General features: G+C 40.5%; 2 protein-coding genes across 4 annotated transcripts in view; one reads left to right on the forward strand and one right to left on the reverse strand.

Moving 5' to 3' along the window:
• Positions 1-2515, forward strand: part of LOC138038539 (uncharacterized) — a 31558-nt gene extending 29043 nt beyond the window's left edge. Inside the window, exons 9-10 of the mRNA XM_068884470.1 lie at positions 915-1046; positions 1357-2515. Of these exons, the coding sequence (XP_068740571.1) occupies positions 915-1046; positions 1357-1545 (321 nt within the window). The 3' untranslated portion in view covers positions 1546-2515. The remainder of the gene's footprint in view (positions 1-914; positions 1047-1356) is intronic.
• Positions 2516-5199: 2684 nt separating this feature from the next.
• Positions 5200-22500, reverse strand: part of LOC138038538 (uncharacterized) — a 22044-nt gene continuing 4743 nt past the window's right edge. The window contains exons 1-9 of one of the 3 annotated variants that reach the window (XM_068884467.1): positions 17403-18596; positions 13829-13997; positions 11741-11999; positions 10060-10287; positions 8367-8527; positions 7833-7926; positions 7543-7725; positions 6646-6900; positions 5200-6062 (exon numbers count right to left, since the gene is read on the reverse strand). In XM_068884467.1, the coding sequence (XP_068740568.1) occupies positions 5862-6062; positions 6646-6900; positions 7543-7725; positions 7833-7926; positions 8367-8527; positions 10060-10287; positions 11741-11999; positions 13829-13997; positions 17403-18327 (2475 nt within the window). In that variant the 5' untranslated portion in view covers positions 18328-18596 and the 3' untranslated portion in view covers positions 5200-5861. Of the gene's footprint in view, positions 6063-6645; positions 6901-7542; positions 7726-7832; positions 7927-8366; positions 8528-10059; positions 10288-11740; positions 12000-13828; positions 13998-17402; positions 18597-22500 lie in introns of those variants that run through there. The other 2 variants (XM_068884469.1, XM_068884468.1) reach the window with 2 other exon arrangements.

Consider the following 22500-nt stretch of genomic DNA (forward strand, 5'->3'; position numbering starts at 1 on the left):
CTCGCACTCGTTTTTGACATATTACATCAAAAAAGAGAGAGAGACACCACCGATGTGCCGATGAGGATAACGGCGGAATCGGGGATTAAAAACGATCAATCAATATAACTTTGTTATAGTGTCAAGTCGTTCTAGTTTGCTGCCGGTGAAACAGTGTGCTATTGGGGACACCTAGTTACCCTGTCCTAAAAAAACACTGGAAGAATTACATATATAACGACCTCATTAAAAATATTAAAGCTTATTATAGAGACTATATGTATAAATATATAGAAATAAATATATAAATACCATTTTATGCTTTCATTTAAAATACAAATGAGAAAAATAAAAACGCTCTTAATCGAATCTTCACAGCCTGAGGAATGTTATTACTCGCGTTTAAAACTGACCGACTGGACATCTTAGGGAAAAGTGACGTCATTTACTCATTTAGCGTGTAAACGCAGATTATTACGTATGCAAAACATGAGTTTAAAAATCTGAAAGCCCGAAACTCCCCTGTATATATTAATTCGATCCAGCTCCCTCAAGATCTTAGACTTAGTAATGGCGGAGCATTAAATAGGAAAATTCCAGTTTTTAAAGAAAGTGTCTTTTTAAACTTGGGTCACTTAGTGTTTAGTTAACACAGTTTTGCAATCTAAAAGAAGAGAATATTTGATTTTTGATCATAGTACCACTTAAATACGTTTTTAAAATTTTGGTTAATCTTATCCTCAACGTTCTTTTAAAAGCGGTTATTACGGTATAAAATGAAAAGAGCGTATATTACTTTTGGCAACAATAACAATCGACGATGACCATCAGTCTCTTCATCTGACGAAGATGATGATGCTGATGATTCGGATAATATATGATGATGACGATTGTAGTGTTGATGTGCTAGCACACTTGTATATGTAATGTTGCAGGTAACTCGCTATCAGAATTGGCCAGGGCAGTCTACGGCCTACATGGTAGGCAGGCTTGGAATTCTAAAAGCCAGAGATCACGCAACGAAAAACTTGGGTAAAAACTTCACCCTTAAAGACTTCCACTACCAGGTAATCCCTAACGTTTTAACAATCCATTCCTTGCTATGATTCTCGGCTGAGCTGAGTAGAGATGATCGAACTATCGGCAAAGAAATGTATCAAAATGTAAAACGCACGTGCAGGGCGTGCAGAACTATTGTTTTTGCTAATTGAACCTATTGTTATGTGGCGCTGTCCCTATTATAGATTCTAACTCTGCGGTGAAATAAAGTTACTTGTTGTTGTTGTTGTTGTTGTTGTTGTTGTAGTTTGGAACATATTTTAGTTTGCGTTTGATCAAGTTTTTGTCTTTCTCAAGATTTTACCTTTCATTCAACAGGTTCTCTCTCAGGGTTCTTCACCTCTCGCTTTCCTGCAGGAGCACATCGAGAATTATGTCGACTGCGCAAAACAACCCAGCAAAGAAGGTTGTAGCGTTATTCTCAAACCTCCCGAGAGAGTTAAGCCAAAAAGTGAACGGAAGGCGAACAAGCAGTTGTATTTTGAAGCTAACCGACATTACGCATAGCGCGTTGTTCGTCACTGCGTAGTTGACGGTATTACGGAATTTAAGATCTTCGACGCGACGGTAACGAAAACGTCATTTAAAATTGCAAGTTCTGGTTTATTAATCTTTTTCGTTATTATGTCGGTTTGTCTAACTTAGAAAAACTAGCGCAACTTTCCAGGAACTGAATTAGGAGGTGCGGTGTTGAATCTACGACAGAAAATTCAAATTCCATGCTTTGTGTTCACCTTCTCCGTAAAACTTGAGAATTGGTCATTTCACGTCGCAGATTTGCGAAAAACATGAAAGAAATATACAAAAATGAAAAATGCACGTGCAGAGTGTGCAAAGGCATTGTTTTTGCTCATTAAATATGCCAAATTTTCGACGTTTTCGTTGCCGTCGCGTCGTCGAGCGGCGAAGCCGAGGGGGGGGGGCGCTTTGACAGCGCCACTACCCCTTCTCCACGCGGTTTTCAAAATTTCTCAGCAGCCAACCTCCCGTGTAATCAATGTAATTGCAGACAGGAGAAACAGAAGTTACCTATGGGACGGAGCTTTTAGGAAGTTCTAATTTCCATTTTTTTTTTTACGGCGTTTTCGATCGGAAATACTGTATCATTGAAATTGTGGATTTTATAACCTTTTTAATCTTTCGCAGCTAGCAATTTTCTTTTTTTCAGTCAGTTTTTATACTTGGCACTTTAAAATTTTTATCTTCTCTAATTTTGTTTTGTATTTTTTATTACGCTCAATTTCTTATAAGAACCTTTTTATAAGGACACTTAGGCTAAGAGTATCCAAAACCTGGCAATTAGGGAGCTTAAGAAACCACGACGGCTACGGGGACGAAAACGTCACTTCAAAATATATGTTTGAGCTATTCTAAGTATTTCGGGATTATTCAGTCTTGTTTACATTATACAATATGTGCGAAGTGTCCTATAATTGGATTGGTACGGACGGATTTGAAGTAAAGAGAGAGACTGAAAGATTCACTGTAGTTTGCCCACGTCCACGTCAAAACCTCAAATTTGATAATTTCACGTAGTAGTTTTGACGAGTACGGGAAAGAAATATTTTAAAATGCGTGCCGCACGTGCAGGAAGATCATTTTGTTTCTTTTAAGCTATAATATTACTGCTTTTTGGCGTTGTCGTTGCCGTAGCCGTTGTCGTTTCTTAAACTTCCTAATTAACGATCGCTACGGCAACGACAACATTAGGGAGTTCAAGATCTACGACGGCGACGTCGACGAAAGCGTAACCTCAAAATATAACACTATCGTAAGTCTTTCGTCATTGTTCCATGTCGTTCACGTCATACAATGTGGACGAAGTATCCTATTCAGAGTAAAAACAGAGAATGAAAGATTCACATTTGTAAGCTCACGTTGTCGTCAAAACCTCAAAAGGGACCTTAAGATCTACGACGGCGACGGCGACGTCGACGAAAACGTCACCTCAAAATAGAACTTCGCTCTAGTAAAAGTCTTTCGCGATTATTCCATCACGTTCACTTTTTACAATGTGGGCGAAGTATCCTAAAAATAAATTGGTACAAGCGGTTTCAGAGTGAAAATAGAGAATGAAAGATTCTCTGTTGCATGCTCACGTTGTCGTCAAAACCTAAAGTTTAGTGATTTCACGTCGTCGTCACCCGGAGAACCGCAGAAATATGAGCTGCACTTGCAGCACGATTGTTTATGCTCTTTTAACCAATTATATTAGGGAGTTTTAGCAAAGACGACGGGTACGGCTACGGCAACGCCACAAAGCAAGAATATTATTGGTTGAAAAAGGGAAAATGCTCGTGCTGCACGTGCAACACGAATTTCCGTGCATTTCTCTGCCGTACTCCACAAAACAACAACGTGAAATCACCAAATTTTAGGTTTTGACGACAACGTGAACAAATAACAATGAAAAAGTTACTTTCAGTTTTGACTTTAAAACCGTTCGTACCCATCCAGTTACAGGATAGTTCGTCTGTATTGTACAAGGTGAACAAGACGGATTAATCGCGAAATACTTGCGATAGCGCTAAGTTATATTGTGGACTAACGTTTTCGTTGCTGTAGCCGTCGTCTTTGCTAAAACTCCCTATTATTGTTTTGTGGCGTTTTCGTCGACGTCGTCGTCGTAGATCTTAAGCTCCCTAAATTTGGTGATTTCACGTCGTTGTTGTGACGACCACCGTACGACTATGTGCTAAAATGCGTGCTGCACGAGCATCACGGTTACTTTTCCTCTTTTAACCAATGATATTGTTGTTTTATGGTGTTCACGTTGACGACCGCGTCGTAGATCTTAATTTTTGCTGCACGTGCAGCACGAATTTCCGTGAATTTTTTTACTCTGGTTAGCGCTAACCGTTGGTTAAGAGGTATAAAAACCTTTTGGTTTCCATGGTATTTACGCCGGTTAGCGCTAACCATGCTTCCAGCAACTCGGGCCAGGTGCCCGTTTCTCAAAAGTCCCGAAACTTTACGGGCCATTTTCGGGTGTCACAATTCCCTTTGTATCTCAAGAACGGAGAGAATTTAAATCATCAAACTTCACAGTCATTTTTCTTTTTATTACCTTTAAAACATGTTAAAAGATAGACTTTCCAAAACGAGCCGTTGGCAGTTTCACAAATGGCTTTTCGGGCCTGAAAAGACGCTTTTCGGGACTTTCGAGAAACGGGCCCCAGATGTTGGATTTAAAATGAGGTCAAGAAAAGGCCTCTGCTCATCGGAAATAGACTACGTGAAATTCAGGCTGGGATGAAAACCATTCACAAAGGTGGCGAAATCTTCGATGTCGTCTCAGTCTTTGACCGCTAAACAAGAGGGAGCACCTTCGAAACGTCTGGTTTATTTTAAACAACACTGGCGCATTTTCTTCATGAACTTTTAGAGCTTTTTACTAGTCATTGCGCTTCGCTGTTTTGTCCTATTTTCTTTGCATGTATTTTAGTCCGAGTGGCGTCTTCGTTTACGTTGCCGTTGTCTTTGCAAAAGGGAACTTGAGCAATGACGACGGAGACGGCAACGAGAACGTCACAAATTTGCATATTCAGTGGCCAAAAACAATAGCTTTGCACGCCCTGCACGTGCGTTTTTCACTTTTGTCCATTTCTTTGTCGTCGTCAGCAAAACAACAACGTGAAACAGCCAAATTTGAGGTTTTATGAAGAAAGTCAGTACTTGAGGATAAATTTTTATTTTTTCCCCTAAATTAACTGCCTTTCCGACGAGGGTCACTTTTGAGGAACTACAACACTCTTTTCATATTAAAAAAGGTAGAAGGTCTTGAAGATAAATTTTCATTTTTAAGTATCATTTTTAAGGAACTAGCACACACCTGTCATACTAAAAAGGTTGGAAAAGTCACGAAGTGATTACAATAGCGCGAATTTATATTTTGAGGAGAAGTTCTCGATGCCGTCACCGTCGTCGTTGCTCAAGTTCCCTTTGAACTCTCCAGAACGCGCAGTAAATAATCTAATTGATTTGACTTGCTGCTTTATTGACACCTCTTGTGAAAGAACTCTAAATTACAGATGTATGTGTTCAGGCTATAATTACATGAATTGTCCTTGGTGAGTCGTATTATTTGCTTTGATGAAAATCGTTCGCATTTCTGTTTCACACGGCATCCTGAACTTCCACCAAAAATTGTCGCTGCAAGAAGCGCATGAATTGAGAATCGAACGAGTTATCTGACAAGAACACGTTACTCATCGTTACACTTGGCTGAAATATCGTTGGGTTTTGTTGTGTAAAGAGGGACTCAAAATACAATTGCCTTGTAAGATATTCCTTAGTATCTGGAGTTAACTTCAACCCCACCGGTCCAATGCTAACTTCTAACACCCAAATCTTTTCTTTAAGCCAGGCTGGGCATAATTAAATTGATTCAGCAACAATCTCAATTCCCTTTGCTCTAACTTACACAAAAGGCTGGGTAACGAAGATTGGAAAATGCCAGAAGAATGCGGGTTTCCTGTTCAACCAAGATTTCGCTGGGAAACTGTCTGACGTACATGAAGTCTGTCGTAAAAATGTTAGGGACTGCATCAAAGCCATTTCAAGGACTAGTAACAGGTTAAACACTTCTTTTGCCGACATCCGCAACAGAGCACGTTTGAGTTCTTATATGTCGGTAATGATCGTTGGCCATTACAATGATCTGGGATGTATCGGAAACACAACTTCTTTCTTGGTCGAAAGTTAACGAAAGTGAAAAAGTTTGCGGTTACATAAAGTTCAATTTGTTGGTGTACGATCGAAAAAGATTATTTTTGAGTGGTTTAGAAAAAGAGGCATCTATTGCAATTCTACTAAGTGTTTCCCTAAGCGTAATACCTCCTCGGGTAAGGCCAGTTAAAGTATCTATCACGCTTGAAAGAAACCCCGCCATCGATGCTGTTGTCAACGTTGGAAGGCTGCAGTATCCGCTCACATCCGGAAATTTGAGGCTTCAGTTTGCACTCAACAAACTGCTTGACATGACTTTCCAAAAAGCTCAACGGGGCAGTGCCTTGATTGAGAATCTAAGGGATAAAAGATGACAAACAACCACAAATGAGTCATACGTTGAAGAGTGTTGTTGGGATAAAAGCAACAGCTTTCATTTTTCGCAGCTTTCATTTTTCTTTGAGACAAAGGAAGTACGAGAAGCCATCAACTCTTTTCTTAAAAAATAAACATAACTATTTTAAATCGCGGCACTGAAACTTCAGTTAAAGTTGTTCTAGTTCCACAAGGTGGTATTCGGGACCACAGAAGGAATGAGCGGCGTAGCTGGAGGGCTTTCAATCAATCTTTGTGTTTTGCCCTCAAGTGGAATGGTGACAAGTTGTATTTTCACTCACGGATTCTCCGCCGCTCGCTTTACGTCATTTACCGAAGAAAAATTAGTCGGGAGTCAGAACGAGATTATTTAACACAGATAAACCGGATGCAATTCCATAATAATAATAATAATACACCATCATAAATCCATTCGATCTGTGCAATTCTCGTAAAACCAATTAACTGGTTGGTTTTTGAGGACTGGTTAGTTTTGAGATCATCGTCAACACGGATACAACGCGTTCGCGCTTTGAAGATAGCGTTGCTTCAAATTCGGCTTACCTGGTAATGAAACTCCTTCAAGTTAAAGTTGTCCTTCAGGGTCTTTTCTGCATAATCTCGTAACTTCTGTATCTTCAGCTGACCAATCATGTAGGCAGTAGCCTGGCCTGCACCAGACTGGTACCGCGTCATTTCTTTCTGTGCCACGTCAGACGTGTCCCAAGCGTATTTTGCCAATAAATGTAGTCCTACTTTACGGCTCATTCCTTTGCTATGGAGGCCTGCGTCCAGGATAAGTCTCAATGCTCGCCACAGCTAAGAAAGATAGACGGCATTACAGCCAAACCTCAATCGAGCCAGAGAAGAGAGCACTAAGTCAAAAACGTTCTGCTTGTTTCGTTTTAAGTTTATTTGTTACTACCAATCGGTGTTAAAGGATTATGAAAGTGAATTTGTCAGGGCTTCAAGCAGGGCATATAAGTCATGATAACTGGGTGGGAGCTTGCACGAGTACATATAGCCCCTATAAAAAACAAGTGACTTCGAAACAAACAGATACGAAACGATGTCAGGTTAAAATATTGCAAGAAGTATTAAATAATGGGAATGTTATCTTAAACAATTGTCACGTTAAGTCTTTTCAGATCAGGAATCAAATGAACTGTCTTAGTTCTAATGATGTAGAAAAAAGAAAGCGATGTTTGCCTGACTGATAAAATCTACTTCGACCTTGATCATCCGAATATCTCAATAACCGGAGGCACCTGGTTCATGGACTCCTGTTATTGCTTATAGATGGTTTTGAGTCACGTGATGAGACGGCCATGTTAATGCACAAAACAACAGCTTTGCATTATAATAGAGTCAAATTCCCAAAAGACGTTTCTTTCTCTATTGTTCTGTGCACCAACATGGCTGCTGTGACGTCCGGTGAAAACCATCTATTAATTGACCTACCCTCCATTTAAGTGCACCATATTTTTGCCACAAGTGGTCCTTATAAGAATCAGTATCCTCTGCAATGAGCACCTCTGCATACAAGCCCCAACCCTCTTCAAACGCTACGGATTGAACAGCTTGGTTTATCCAGCTGATCACTCCGCCGCATTTATCCGTGAAGTGTTCAACAAAACCTTGAACCTGGAAACGAGTGAAAATTGAACTTCATTCGCAAATTGAGGAAGCCACAAGGCACTAGAGGTCAGTGTACCCACAATTAATATTTGCACATATAATCCGCAATTCACCTGCGTGTGGTGTCCTGGTCTTGCTTCGTGTGCATTGACAGTCCACTCGCTGAAAATTGGTCCCATGTTTTCAAGAAAAAACGGGACATTATACCTAAATAAATATAGCAAAAAGCGACACACATTACACTCTCAGCTAATTACAAAGTTAATTACAAAGCTAAAAAAATCTTAGCAATGATGGATTCGTGGCCACCTTTACAGTTGAAAAATTTTAAGGTGGCTCTGGCTGAATCCGCTCTGGAGACCTTTTTTTTACTTTGCAGAGAGTTTCATCTTAGCCTGATAATCACGTCCCTAAAATAAAAATTGGGGGTCACCAAGTTCATTTTTAAGATGTGAGCGTTAAAAGACAAAACATAAGGTGTTTTAAAATTGTTCTTTCGTTGCCATGGTAACCTATTACGTCACAATAATAAGTGCACCTTATTCATAAATGGCGGTCAATTTATAATTCTTTTGTCCAAGGGCATTTCAGCCTACCAAATGTGACAATAATGGGAAACTGTAGACTGATGCGTCAACACAACATACCGGCAATTATGAGGGCATTGTGCACCACTGTTCTGATAGCTCTGAGAGGCAGATGAAGGGTTAAAATCTGGAACAAGTTCTACGGGGCAGCTTGGAGTTGTGTCATTTTTTCCAGTGAAGAAAAACATGTTCACTGTCTTTGGTTCCAGGAAACTCATTGCCTACGAAACGAAAAAATAACGAACGACTGCATTTTAGTTAGTTTAAATAGGCCAGCATCAAAGATATGCAACTTTTATTTGAACAGAAGTGAAAGGTGAAATGCAATAGAGGTATTAATTCAGCACCGCCTTTGGAGGATTATACACACGAACTGAATCTGGTCGTCGCGTTAACGGCAATCGGAAGTAGTCAGGCTAGCTGTGAAATTTGCGTTTTGCTATAAGTGAGGCTCTCCCAGGGGGTAGTCTCCTTCGCAGCCGTTTTTTAGATGTCACGCAACGCTCCCCCCAAAGAACGGGTTCCCCAAATTACTTTCCAAATTGTTCCCAGCTTTTTGATCCCTGAAATTGACAAAATTGCTTTTGTTCCCTTGTTGCCTAAAAAAATTTGACATTGTTCCCCGGTTCGCGATTTCAAATTACCCATGTTCCCTTGTTTCCCGGCCCAATTACCCTGAGAAGGCCTCATAAATCAAAGAAAGCTGTTCGATTCCTTGCCTGTCCATCTGCAAATTTCAAGGACCTTCTCAAGAGAGACAGGCAAGTTACTGAGAATTAGAGAACATTTTTCGCTTTTATGACAACCAACTGCCCGCCGTTTGCGGAACTTAGGGTCCCTTTCAAGGTAATTTATAGCCTGTCGTCTCTACAGATATCGAGCAGTTTCCAAAAAGAGGGAAAAAAGTTAGACTAAGAAAACTTTCATGCATGCGTTTATAACAAACAGCAACGTGCCCTTTGTCGTCTGCCGTTTCACGGAAATCATCGCGGCAATGCTGAATTAACGTCTCTGTTATAATGGAGCTTATGCAAAGATGACAAAAACCGGTTAGTATGCGAGGACGTACAACAACTGCAGCATGGAATCATTGAGCACTGATTTGGTCCAAGTCGTGGCGAATTTAAAATGTGCGCTAGCAGTGTCTAAACAAAAATGGCATGAGCTTGAGTAAAAGTGTGGAGAGGACATTGAAAATACAGCGTTATGCGCTCACATCCTTTGAAGTACCTCATTGTCGTGGATACTGAGAAAGTAGACATCATTACATTCAGTTAAGTTTGGATCGACGTTTGAAGTCAGCAGTCGAACTAAAGTCACTCAGTAGTCGAGTTAAATTGAGTTCGATATGATGATAACGCAACGTATCTACTGAGATCACGGGTAAATCGAGATTTACCAACATGGCTGCCGTTAGGTCATGTGAAAACGCTCTGTATATGTATATGTGTTTTGACTAGTTGTATTCTATTTGCTTATTGGATGTCTATTTGTATTAGCACTTGTTCTCTGTAACCACTTAATTAAGAATTCTTTATGTTCTTCCAACTAATTAGGGCAAAGTATTAGTTTACTATTATTTCCCTTTACTCCTTATACATAAATACTATTCACTTCTCATTTGTAAATTTGTTTATTTTGAGGAGGACAAATTTTAAAAATTACATTGTGAGTTCCAAATTCCTCCCGTCTGGACAGAACGTGTGGCCAGGATGAAACGCATAGCTTATTGAAATAAACTTGTGTTGATTACCTCTCTGGATACCTTAAACCATTTTTGTAAGGCCTCCCATCTTTTGGGGCAAAACTTCATTGCGCCCTCTATGGAGTTGCACTTCAGGTAAGCTTGATCTCCTGATTCGTTTGCAGGAAAGGGGACTTTGTTAAAGTACATGTCCTGAGATGAGATCTTTGCCTTCAATTGCTTCACAGCAGCTTCTGTGTCGTTAAGTCCCGTTATTTTTCTCGCCAGTGCGAGGATCTGTAGAAGAAAACATCAACGACGATGTGAACCTTCTAACAACGGGTTCACTCTGTCGTTATTTCAAAACCGATCGTTAGGCCGCAACCAATCCAGTCAAAGGATTGCGTGATTCGCCAAAGTGAAGGAACTCAGAGAATCGCAAAACAAGTTCGTAAGCGCAAAGCTATATCTTGAAGTGACGTTTAAAGTTGTTGCTTTCGTGGATAAATCAAATGGGCCCTTTGCAGCTGAAGATCACATGCTACAAAAATCGCCATGTTATTGAGCAAATTGCTCACTGGGACATCTAAAACAAACAGATTTTAAATTAAGTTGCTTTGCCTTAGATGTCCTCGTGCGCAATTTGCTGACAAGTATGACGGTTTTTGTACCATGTGATCGCCAGCTGCTAGTTCACAGGCACCCCACTTTTAATAATCTGAAAGAAACAATTCAAACTCGACAAAAACATGATTAAGAACCCAAACTGGCAGGAGGAAACCAGTTGGCTATTTACAAATCGTGATAGGTTTGAATCCGGGACAAAAGGAAACAAGTCCAAACCAGAGGTCAGAACGGTATTTGAAACCGGGACAACCGCTTGCAATAGCGGAGGGGTTGGCGCAGTGGTAAGATCTCTGCCTTCCAACCCTAAGGTCCCGGGTTCCATTCCCGGTTCTGCCGAGACTGGAAAATTTGGCGACCTTCTTTCCCGCTAAAGTTCACTCAGCTTTCCATCCTTCCAAGGTCGGTAAAATGAGTACCAGCATGCATGGACTGCTTAGAAGCGGCTGCAATTTGCGCCTGTATATGCTTCCAGTCCGCTGGGGGTAAATTGATCATTGTAAAGCGCCTTTGAGACGTTTTGATAAGGGCGCTATATAAATGCACCACTTTATTATTATTTTTTTTTTACCGCTTGCAAACCGAACGCCCTAACCATTGGACCACGGGACATCCGTTCCTATCAGTTAACTGTGGCTTCATGGTAATTAATTGAAAACTGCGTTGTACATTGTCTTTCAAAGGAGAATGTCTCAAAATGCGCAAAGAAAAAACCAAAAGCATGTAGTGAAGGAACCAAAGTTTGAAGGGAAGAAGAGATCACATGGAATGACGCAAAGCTTCCGAAAATAGTTGAAAAGGGGGTCATTGCAGACGCCATTGTGCATATTTGTCTCATAGCAAGTGAATTTCCTGAAAGAAACTGAGAAACGTGTAATTTCTGTGCCTACGCAATTTTAGGCCAAAAGTGCTAATGCACTTATCTCATCTACTTAAGCAAACTCTCTGCGATCCATATTATGTTAAGTTCAAATACAAATGCATCATACGAAGATATTTAGCTATATTTTGCTCAGAAGCTAATTTGTGTTGGGTCTGGATATCGTGGATGATTTTACAATTGTTAAAATTGTTAAAATAAACAAGAATTCAGCATCTAAACATCTTCAATTCTAATATTTGTTACCTCTGGGTATGTGCGATTCACCATCTCCCAGCCTTTGTCGTAAACTTCGTCGGGTGTGATTTCAGTCGTGGTAAAAAAGGACAAGAGCCTGATGTATGATTGAGCACCAATTATTTTCTCCCCTGTGCCCAAGTTTCTCACGGTCGGCTGGCTCGAATCGGGTTTTCCATCGACGAAAACGTACTTCAGAGGTCGATTAAAAAGACCGCTAGAGATGTTGCTCGGGACACAATGGCGCATGTGTTCATCTTCCAGGTACCTGAAGCAGGTAAGAACAGAGTATTAAGTATTTTTAATTCAGTGCGCATTCGTTAAGCCGAAATGAGACAAGCAATCATCGGAAATGTCCTGAATTTATAATGGCGGCCTTTCTAGCCTCGTTACGAAGAGAAAAATTGCTTCAAAATGAGGGCAGTAGGTCTAATTAACATAAATACAAAAAATGTAAAGGAGGTCGCCATTTTTGAATTTCGAAAGTGGTCTACAATGGTGGCCAAATAAAATATTCTTCTGTTATAATGCAAATAAGCGTTTCTAGCCTGGTTACCACGAGCAAATTTTAAAATATTTTTTGTTTCAAAATGAGGGCAGTAGGTCTAGTTTACATTCATTTGGTGCAAATGTGGTCGCCATTTATGAAAGTCCTCAGTCTATGATAATCGATCTAATTAAAGATTTATACCAGAGTCCATGACTAGGACCGAACCACTTTATTTTATTTGTGGAACAGCGTTTTTCACAGACCGAGTTATTTTTAGATTGGCGGAGGGGTTGGCGCAGTGGTAAGGTCTCTGCCTTCCAACCCTAAGGTCTCGGGTTCCATTTCCGGTTCTGCCGAGAGTGGAATATTTGGCGACCTTCTTTCCCGCTAAAGTTCACTCAGCTTTCCATCCTTCCGAGGTCGGTAAAATGAGTACCAGCATGCATGGACTGCTTAGAAGCGGCTGCTATTTGCGCCTGTATATGTATATGCTTCCAGTCCGCTGGGGGTAAATTGATCATTGTAAAGCGCCTTTGAGACGTTAGTGATAAGGGCGCTTATAAATTGCACCACTTTACTTTTATTTTACCGCGAAACCAGACCTTTCCAGCTTATCACAAGCCTTTCATTATTATTATTATTTTTTTGAGAATGATCATTCGTGAAAGCCAAATCTTATTTAAGAACTCGTCGAAAAACAGCTTGATCTGTGAAAATGCCGTTTCATTGACCTACGAGTAGCATTTGAAGCCTGTAGACTTCTGGTTGTGGGTTTTGACAATATCCAGTTGCCGCACACAAGGCTACAGTTGTATGGATATCCAAACACGCTGTTCTTTACCGCGATATCAAAGTGCATGCATGTGACCTAAGGCTGCGCACGTGATAGGCCAGTTTCGTATTCTAACGGTTTGACTGGATCTAGCATGAAATGGAGGCTAATGCGGGCAAATTAATTTGCATTTGAAAAGATTTGCCCTCATTAGCCTCCATTTCATGCTAGATCCAGTCCAGCCGTGAGAATTCGAAAATGGTCTATTAGTTCATCACTTTATGAATTATTGATGAGTTTGAGAGTCCCTGGTCAGCAATTTTGGGAGTTTCTGCATGAGCCTTCTATTGAACGCATCAGTGACATTGAACAAGTGATAGGACCGTAAGAGTGCCTCCAAAATAGTAATCTTTAGTTTTTATTCACTGTTTTAAAAGAAGAGAACTAATGAAAATCAAAAAGTCTCGTGTTGTTAAAAATTCCAATGTAGCCAAGGGTAGCGCGATTCAGGGATATTTTAGGTCGCCACAGTACCATTTCTGCGCCCATTTGAAGTAGTTAATTTCTTTTTGAACTTTCTTCATTAATAGAGCGGTTCCAATTGAGTGTTGTAAAACATCTGACCAACGTAATCACTTCCACAAATCACAGCAGGTGCAAACAGCACGATGAACCAATCGAAATTCGTAGCAATAAGCAGTTCTGTGTAAACAGATAATTAATGCTCAAAGCGAGAGGTAAATCGCGCGTGCAATGGCACAATTACTTTCCACAGTTATTTGAAAACTGCTCTAATCAGTAAATACTTTTGGTCGTATGGTAAAAATCGCATTACCTGATCAAGTTATTTAAGGGTTTGCCAATATTTTGAATCAATAATTCCTTCATGGAATCCAGCACTGTTTTGCCAGTGCGATTTTGCCACTCGTCCCTCGATTCTTGTGACAAGCCTTGATAGAACGACGGCCTCTGAAGGAGCTCTGCGAAGTATTCGTCAAGAACACCTTGAAATAAAACGAAAATTCAAAACAAACTTGTTAGCGAAAGACGATATCTATACAGTTTTTTGGTACCTTTTCTTTTAAACTTCGTGGCAATACTTCGAGACCTTGTTGTGTAAGGCTGTCAGTAAAGTGAAACAACAACAAGAACAACTTTGTTTTGGCCTGGCCAAACGCTCGCAACATTTCCTACGCAACATGTCAATGTTCATGTGCCCCAGGCCCCTGGCGCGTAAGAAGTGGACCTAACGCGCATGCCCTAGCGCAGCAATGTTGCGTGAACGTGGCCAAACGAGTACAACATCATGCAACATCCAAAATGTTGCACGAAAAATGTGACCGTTTCCAAATTTGATCCAACTCATCCAACATGTTGCAACATATCGCAACGTATCGCAACAGGGTGGCCAAACGTGTGCAACATGTTGTGCCCAACAAAATGTCCCTTTAAAATTTAACTTTGTTAAGTATTTCAAGATCATTCTCTCGTGTTTACGTTGTACTTTATGGGTGAAGTATCCTATCATGAATTGGTATACGGATTGATTTGAAGTAAATAGAGAGAGTGGACATTTACTGATGTATGCCCGCGTAGTCGTCAAAACCTTATAACTGGTCATTTCAAATTGTTGTTTTTACTGGTGCGGGAAAGAAGTGTACAGAAATGCGTGCCGTACGTGCAACACGATCATGTCGTTGCCGTTGTCGTTTCTTAAGCACGGTTCCCATTTGTGAGATAAGCACAAAGTGCAAGGATGAGTTTTGCGACGTTCACACAGTGAAACAAGCCAAGGAAACTTGGCATACGCAAGCGCAGTAACGTCGGAGAAGATCCAGTAAGATTCAAGATGGCACGCGAATCGTCGTGCTTGTTCTTATGCTTAACTCACGCTGGCTCCCACTTGTGAAATAAGCACAAGCGTGAAATAGGTACAAGCACAAAAAAGGGAAAATTCTCTTTACTTGTGCTTGTGCCTATGCTTGTGTTTATGCTTATTTTACCCCGTTGATGCTTCTGTCCTATTATTTTTGTTCGTCGAGGGGTGATGGCGCAGTAGTGAGAGCACTTGTCTCTTGGTTCTCCACTCTGCACCGAGAGGTTTTTCTCCGGGTACTCCGGTTTTCCCTTCTACTGTCTACTCTCCTCAAAAACCAGCATTTAACTTGATTTGCGTTAAATGCTGATTTCAGTTCATTGCAACAGTGTCCCTGATTAGTGCTGAAGTGCTACAACGACTATAGTATGTTGCCCAGTATCCGACTAGTTAACGAATAATTTCAGTTTTTGCAACGCCCTTATTAGTTTCCGGAAAACTAAGTATACCGAAAGAAAACCGAACATTTAAGCTTTGAGATGCAAGTTTTGGCGGGCTTTTAGCCTTAGGGTCATTTGCAGAGGGTGCCGTTCGGCTCAGGGGAGTGAAATTTTCATGACTAATATTTACGCTTTTCACTGCGCAGTGAAACTATCACTGTTGAAGAAATGGTCTGTAAATCATGATGTTTTTGAAGAAACCTTTCTATATTTGCAGTCAGTATTTTCAAAGAATTCAAATAGTTAGAACATCCTTCAATTCTTCCCGAGATATACTGTTTCTAGAATAACGTAGACCAGAATCAAATAAGCTGCGGTCGTGATTAATTTCATATCGTTAACTTCAATTGTAAAGTTGTTCCGATACAACTCAATTGAAACTTTCCCCATTGTCTTACCCAGCGGAATTATTTCCCGTGTGTTGCTTTCACACTTCACTTTGCAGAACTACGGGAAGCAGAAGTTAGAACGGAATTCTCAATTTTTCCACGATGCTCGGTTCGTAAGTCGATTTATATTTTCCAAATTCTAATGCCAATGTATTTTGCAAGAGCAAAGGGAGACAAAACATCTCTTCCTCGCCGAAAGTTACGTTTAAGAGTTGATTCCTCAGTATTGCACTGCGCATCCTGTACTGCACGTATGGTGTGTCAATATTATATATTGGTCAAATTCGCAACATTGTAAATATGGCGTAAGAAGCAGTTCTCAAAGCAAGTGAAAGAAGTTGTGAATGACCCATAAATTATCACTTTGCGAACAAGCGCACGCATTCCGATAATCGAGATAGAAAGGTACGATGGTGTAACAGTTTTACTCTTAAACGAGCACGGTGACCTACATTTTTATTGCATAATTTTGGTGTAAAAGTTATCTCTTTTAAATCGAGAATTTTTTTTAACAAATTATCGGAAGGAAAAAAAAGATATAGCTAAGAACGTAGCCAGGGATGTAAATTATGATCTTCAAAACAACGACTCGAAAAACGTTTTGAGTCGACGTCGTTTTAAGTTGAGTGATTTTTCCATAAACTATATCCCGTTAATCTTGTGACGTAATTCGAAGGACTGGGGAGAAAAATTTTAACGCCGTATTCCACAACCGCGCGCGGCCTTATTTTCGAATTTAACTTGGCAGAGGCGAGGTTAGATCTTGTCGGGTCTACTTGAATGTTCATTCCGTAACAGGAAATGTTGTAGACACGGAATGATCTGTTGAGTTTTGGCGATGGCAATACTGCAGGAAGTTTGGAAACAACACCTAAGACCGCGCGCGGTTGTGGGATACGGCGTTAAAATTCTTCTTCCCAGTCTTCCAAATTACGTCACCAGATCACCTGGATAAGACAGCGTTCCATATGCTCTAGACTTTTTACCCATCAGGTGTTTTTGAAGTGTTACTTCAAAAACCCTCTCGTCTAGCAACCGAAAAATGTACCCTGAGCCGATGATGATCAGTACAGGCATTAATTGCAATGGGGTAAGCATGGCCCATTACATCTCTTAAGCAAGCATGGTGACTTATCATTTTTATTGTAGTTCTCAAAACAGAGATTAGTAGGCAACATTCAGGGAGAGTTTGAAGAAAATCGTTCGACAACTTTTTCCCTGAGGAATCACCGCGTTGTGCATTGTGTTGTTATTCCTGTGGTCGGATACTGGGCAGCAATGGGCATCTGCAGAAATGCAAATTTCATCATTGAAACGAAGGTAAAAACGCAAAGCTTGTTTCCATCATATTAAAGACTAAATATATTGCTTCAAGGCAAAATTTCACAGCTCTTGCGGCTGAGGAAAAAAAGTTATAGCACTTTTAATCTGGATTGGTGAAATACTGGGCAACATATACTTGAGACACTTGAATAAAGTTCCTTTCATTTTCCGCCAGCAACTGTCTATTATTTTATTGGTATCCGAGTCTCTAGAGGCATGCTACCGCGGCAATTAAGCCGTCTATTGATTTGGTATACCGAACGGCAAACCAGAAAGTCTGTTTATTAGCGAATTTATTGTATTTATACTTAGAAGTGATAAGCGGTCAGGGTTTTTTTTAACCGAAACAAAAGGAAACATAGTGGTCCCTCAATACGTTACCTGTGGAACTTATCGCAGTGTGGCTGTAAAAGCCCTTTATAGAATCCAGTCCCGCTCGGCACTCCTCAACCGAGCCAACCATCCCGGACTTGACACCAAGTTCCACGTTTGCGATGTATTGATTTATCGATTTATTATACGCTTCCAAAATGTTGCGAATCAAGTTTAAGTCGCTCGTTTTTCTCGGCGCGAAGAATTGAAGGTGATCGGACATCTCGGCTCCTAAGTGACATATTGGTTGCCGACAGAAGAAATTCGGGCCCAACATCCAGTCTGCATTGTAGTAATTTGCGTCGTACGGTTGGCCAAAAACGTGAAGAAGATAAAACTTGACTTGTGAGAGTGCTTTCCTCTCTCTCGGAAACAATTTCGCCTCGTCGATATCGGTATCGTTGATCTCGGCTAGTAGTCGCCACGCTTCGTCGGTTCTTCGTTTGATTTCGGAAGGAGTCGGATCTAAGGGTTTAAAATGCCTTCGAAGCTCTTCAGAGGATAATCCAGGCTTTAAAAAAATCATATTGGGATTCAGCGCGAAGGCTTTATCCCGCACCTTTTCGAGAAATTGAATGAACGACACCCTTACGGCTTCTGCTGAAGAAGCGCAGAAAACGGAGTACTCCGCTGTTTCGCTGCCATTCTGAATTTGGTTCTTGGTTGGTTCGAAATCATCACAAACGACTTTCTTATTCTTTGCCAAAGAAATGAGAACTATTCCAATTAATAAACATGTAATGCCAAGAACAACGATTATTCCAACTGTCAAACGAGGACTGTTACATCGTCGTTGACTATCGATTTCTTTACCAGCATCTTGTAATTCACTGTCGTCCCTAATTGTCGACGTTGATGGATTCTTGAAAAAACTGCTCATCTCGCTGCTTTCTACCGAATATGCCCGTGGTGTGGGCTTTTCCCCCATTTTCATTCTAATTTAGAAATATCTCCACTTGGAGACTCTGATCTGTCACGTACAGTTATGCTTTCGATTTTCCCCGCTGCAGGGCAATTTTCACGGTGCGTGTGCCGGGCTTATTGTAATTGAATGAAGAACAAAAGTATTGTCATATTGTAATATATTGGCACGCAAATTGACGTTAACGACCCCCCTTCGATCGGTGAGCGTGTCCGTCCTCGATTTCTCTTATGGTAGGATTAATTTTCATAGTTTTCAAGCTTATAGCAGGAAAGCAAAGATGAATGATTGCTAGCTGTTATACTGCAATGCATTGGTACGTATCTCTATGACCAAAATTTGTTATGATGTATAGCACCTCGGACAGGTGGACTTTAGGGTGATTGCAATGGTATTAATTAGCTTTGTGATCTTCACCCCTTCGGATGCAAAATGCAAAAAAAAAAAAAGAAGAAGAAGAAGAAGAAGAAGAATAACGCCAGACACAACCAAAGCAGTTAGTTTTACGTCTAAAAGAGTCACAGTTTCCGCTTTTCAGCTTGAATGAATGAATTATTTTTTGTGATTCTCTCAATGAAATATGTTTCCTTTTCGTACCCGAATAAACACATTAGGAACTGTTTGCTTTAAAAAGCCCTCTGAAATGTCATTGTTATAGCTATTGTTTGTTTAAGACCTTAAAACTCAAGCCTTGGTCGTCGAAAATAACTCTTATCTAATCATTTTTGGTCTCGTTAAAAGCAAGTTGTTGAAAATTCATTCTTGATACGTTTTCAAAACGTGACACAGTTCCTTTGATTTGGACCAGCAATGTCATGTTTGTATAAATCTGCGGTGAGGCTAAAGGCTCCTAACTACATAGCAGGATATTTGTTTATCTTGTCAGATATATTTGATTATCTAGATTGCAAGTTCAAACAACATTGTCCCCAAATAATACGCTCTGTCGTGTTAAAATATCATGCTGGGGCAAAACGGCACATATAATGTAAACCTATGTAACAACAGGGGTGTTGATAAGCGAGATTATAGTTATTAACACAAGACCTAACATTTGCGGACAGATCAACTATAATTCTTTTGAAGCACGATTTTTTAAATGACTTTTCTAAAAGGATCACCTAATTGATCATGATCGATTATTTTTGTTGCAACTCAAAGCGATTCGGAGAGCTCAATGAGGTGACTGAAAAACGACTTTGCATTCTATCACAAACCAAGCCGCAAATTTAACTTAATATAAATGTGGCAATTATCTTAAGATTTCGCTCACACTCTATTGCTAGAGGACTTGATTTTTCTTCAGTATGGCGGTAAGACAATTTAGCTTACTTGGGACGATGTTGCGACATCAGTCGTTTTTCCATCCGTCGGAGGAAGAAAGCGACGACGAAGGCTATTGTAGAATACCACACACCAACCTGTGTGATATACATCAGTTTGGTACATTTCTTAGCCAATTTCGTCCCGACAACGGGGAGTGTAACAACGACGATCGCATGCAACGGTACAAAACAAGAATATCATTGGTTGGTCTCTGCACACGCAGCACGCAATTTAGCATATTTCTTTGTCGTACTCTGCAAAAGTGAAATGAGCAAATTTCAGGTTTTGACTCCAACGTGAGCAGACAACAGTAAACCGTTAATTTCTACCTTAACTTTTAGGACGGTGCGCGGCCACTATTGTTATTGCGCATACGTTCTGGGCATCGCGAGACACTCGGGTTTCCTATGGGTGATGCTTACTAATACGGGGATATTTTTGCGCGGTTTTAAACTATGCGGAGAAATTAGACCTTAGCAAGTGCTCTTGGTATCTAAATCGAAAATTGGTGGTAACCATGCATGAGATAATTAAGCTTGAATTTGAAAAAGAACGCCATACATTCTATGTCTACATATGTTCCAGCACTCGGCAAAGTCCCTTTTTGACTTGTGGCTGTTTCTGCTAAGGTGGCCTCATACACCACAAGCCTTTTTAGAGACATCATCGCCAAGCCGGCCACTTCTGCTGGAGAGAACGGGACAGCCACAACACCGGGTACTTTATCCCCTACTCTTCTCGAATAGTGCATGGGTTCTTTAACGTCCCACAGGGAACTTATGAACATAGAAGATATTTGTGAGACGGGGCCTGCGGTTTATAGTCCTTATCCGAGAGGACTTGAAAGTCTAACCATTTGCAGATGAAATTACAAAGGCAGCACTTTCTCCTCAGTTATTTTAAGATCCTGAGTGTTGATCCGGCCGGGGTTTGAACCCGCGACCTCCCGCTTTGTGTTTTAACGCTTTTTACAAATACTGTTGATTAATTATCTTTCAAAAATGCGTGGCTACCCCCAATTTCCTTTTTGTCTTTCAATAACACTGGTTAGGATCTTGTTAGGATCTGCTTTTCCTTCATATTCATAAACCGCGCAAAAATACCTTTGAATCCCAACGGTCTTAATATCCACGAAGAAACGTATTAGACTTCAGTTTATTATTAAGACAGGGGCACCCAACGAATCTGTTCCTCACATTATCTGTTCCCCAAGGAAGCTTGCTGGCTGGCAAAAATACAGGTGTTTCGATGAGCTGGCTGGGAAATTTTGTTATTGATAGAGGTTTTGCCTGGGAATTACTGACTTTTTCTAGCATTTCAACCCGAGCTGGCTGTAGAAACTCTGAAGACTGAGGACGACTACAAAAAAAAAAAAAAAAAAACAGAACCCCTTCCCTCTCCCAGAGTGTAGTCACAAACATACGACGGCTGGTCAGAGTGATTGCGCTAGCGGAAAAAACCTGTTTTGTCCCGGTTTTGTCGCTTTTGTTCTAACCTGCGATCAGGCTCTATTTTAATTTCGCGTGCTACGTAATGTGGAGTTGGCGAAACGAAAAATAGAGCCTGACCAAATTCCTCTTCGAAATTCCTTCCGCCCACCTTTTTTGATTGATTGACATGTCCTTCATCGGCCAATCAAATTTACTTCCACTACATCAATACACGCGTGGACGGCAGATTCACGCTATTTTGTTTTGACCAAAGTTAATTACCGTGGGAGGAATATTACAAACGAATTCGAAAGTTACCGTTGGCTTTAATTTGAGAAAAACACATTTAAAGCATGGGGAATGTTTTCGACGACTATATTGCGGCAAAGGCCGGTGTAATTCTCCCTCCGAACTTCACTGAATATGCAATCTTTTAAGCTTGACATCTTAATTTGTAATTGAGATAACCTAGCATTTTGTCGTTGGCCGGTTTGGCAATGGATTTTTAAAGAAAAAAAAAAGAGAAATACATTATTCCTTTAACGTGTTTGCCCATGAAGGTTTCTTTGGTGATTTTTTCGGGTAATATCTTCAGTTGCAGTGTATTTCTAGAATTGCGCGCAGTAAAATCATGATACGTTTGGCTGTTAATTTTTTGATGCAGTACGAACAGTAAGATGGACTCGCAAAGTTTCTTTTATTGTTGTACAATTGATCTCTCTGGAAACATGCCATTTTAGTTTCTGGAGTGTGAGTTTTAAGTTAATTCAACTGGAAATATTATGAAGTGTGCAAAAAAACCGTGTCATGTACAGTAAATAAATAAAGCCGTTTGTACACAGATATTCAAAACATGCATTCGTGTAACTTGCAATTTTATCAGCATCTCCTCCTGTTGATATATATGTCCCTTGTCTCATCCAGGAAACCAATATGCATCGGCTTTCATTGCCATCTGAAAGAACCAGCTATTTAGCGGCTTTCAAAACATCAGGGAAGTTTGTGCCAAAGTACTTTCAACCCCATGGCCACAGAGCTCGACAACGGAATCGCTAATTTCACTCGTTCCAGAAATTCAAACCCGATTCTGGACAACTAATGAGATATTTCAGATGGCATATCTCCATTTATACAAATAAAATCAAGTTGCATCGTCCACGGCATTGTAAGAACAAAAGGGAGCAAATTTCTTCGCACACTTATGGCGGATTAGTCTTGAGGACTTCGCGAGAGCTCCGCGCAATCACGATGGCATTTTCACTTCCGGCGTTTCAACAGCCAATCAGATCACGAGTTTGGTCGGCCAAAATTTGGCCGACCAAACGGAATTCTTGAGAGACTTTTGGTCAGGCCCAATTTTAGCGAGCGACGACATAAGAGAACATATGGGCGAAGCTAAAAATGGGCCTGATCGCAGGTTACTTTTGTT

Source organism: Montipora capricornis, chromosome 2, assembly GCF_036669925.1.
Source record: "Montipora capricornis isolate CH-2021 chromosome 2, ASM3666992v2, whole genome shotgun sequence".
NCBI lineage: Eukaryota > Metazoa > Cnidaria > Anthozoa > Scleractinia > Acroporidae > Montipora > Montipora capricornis.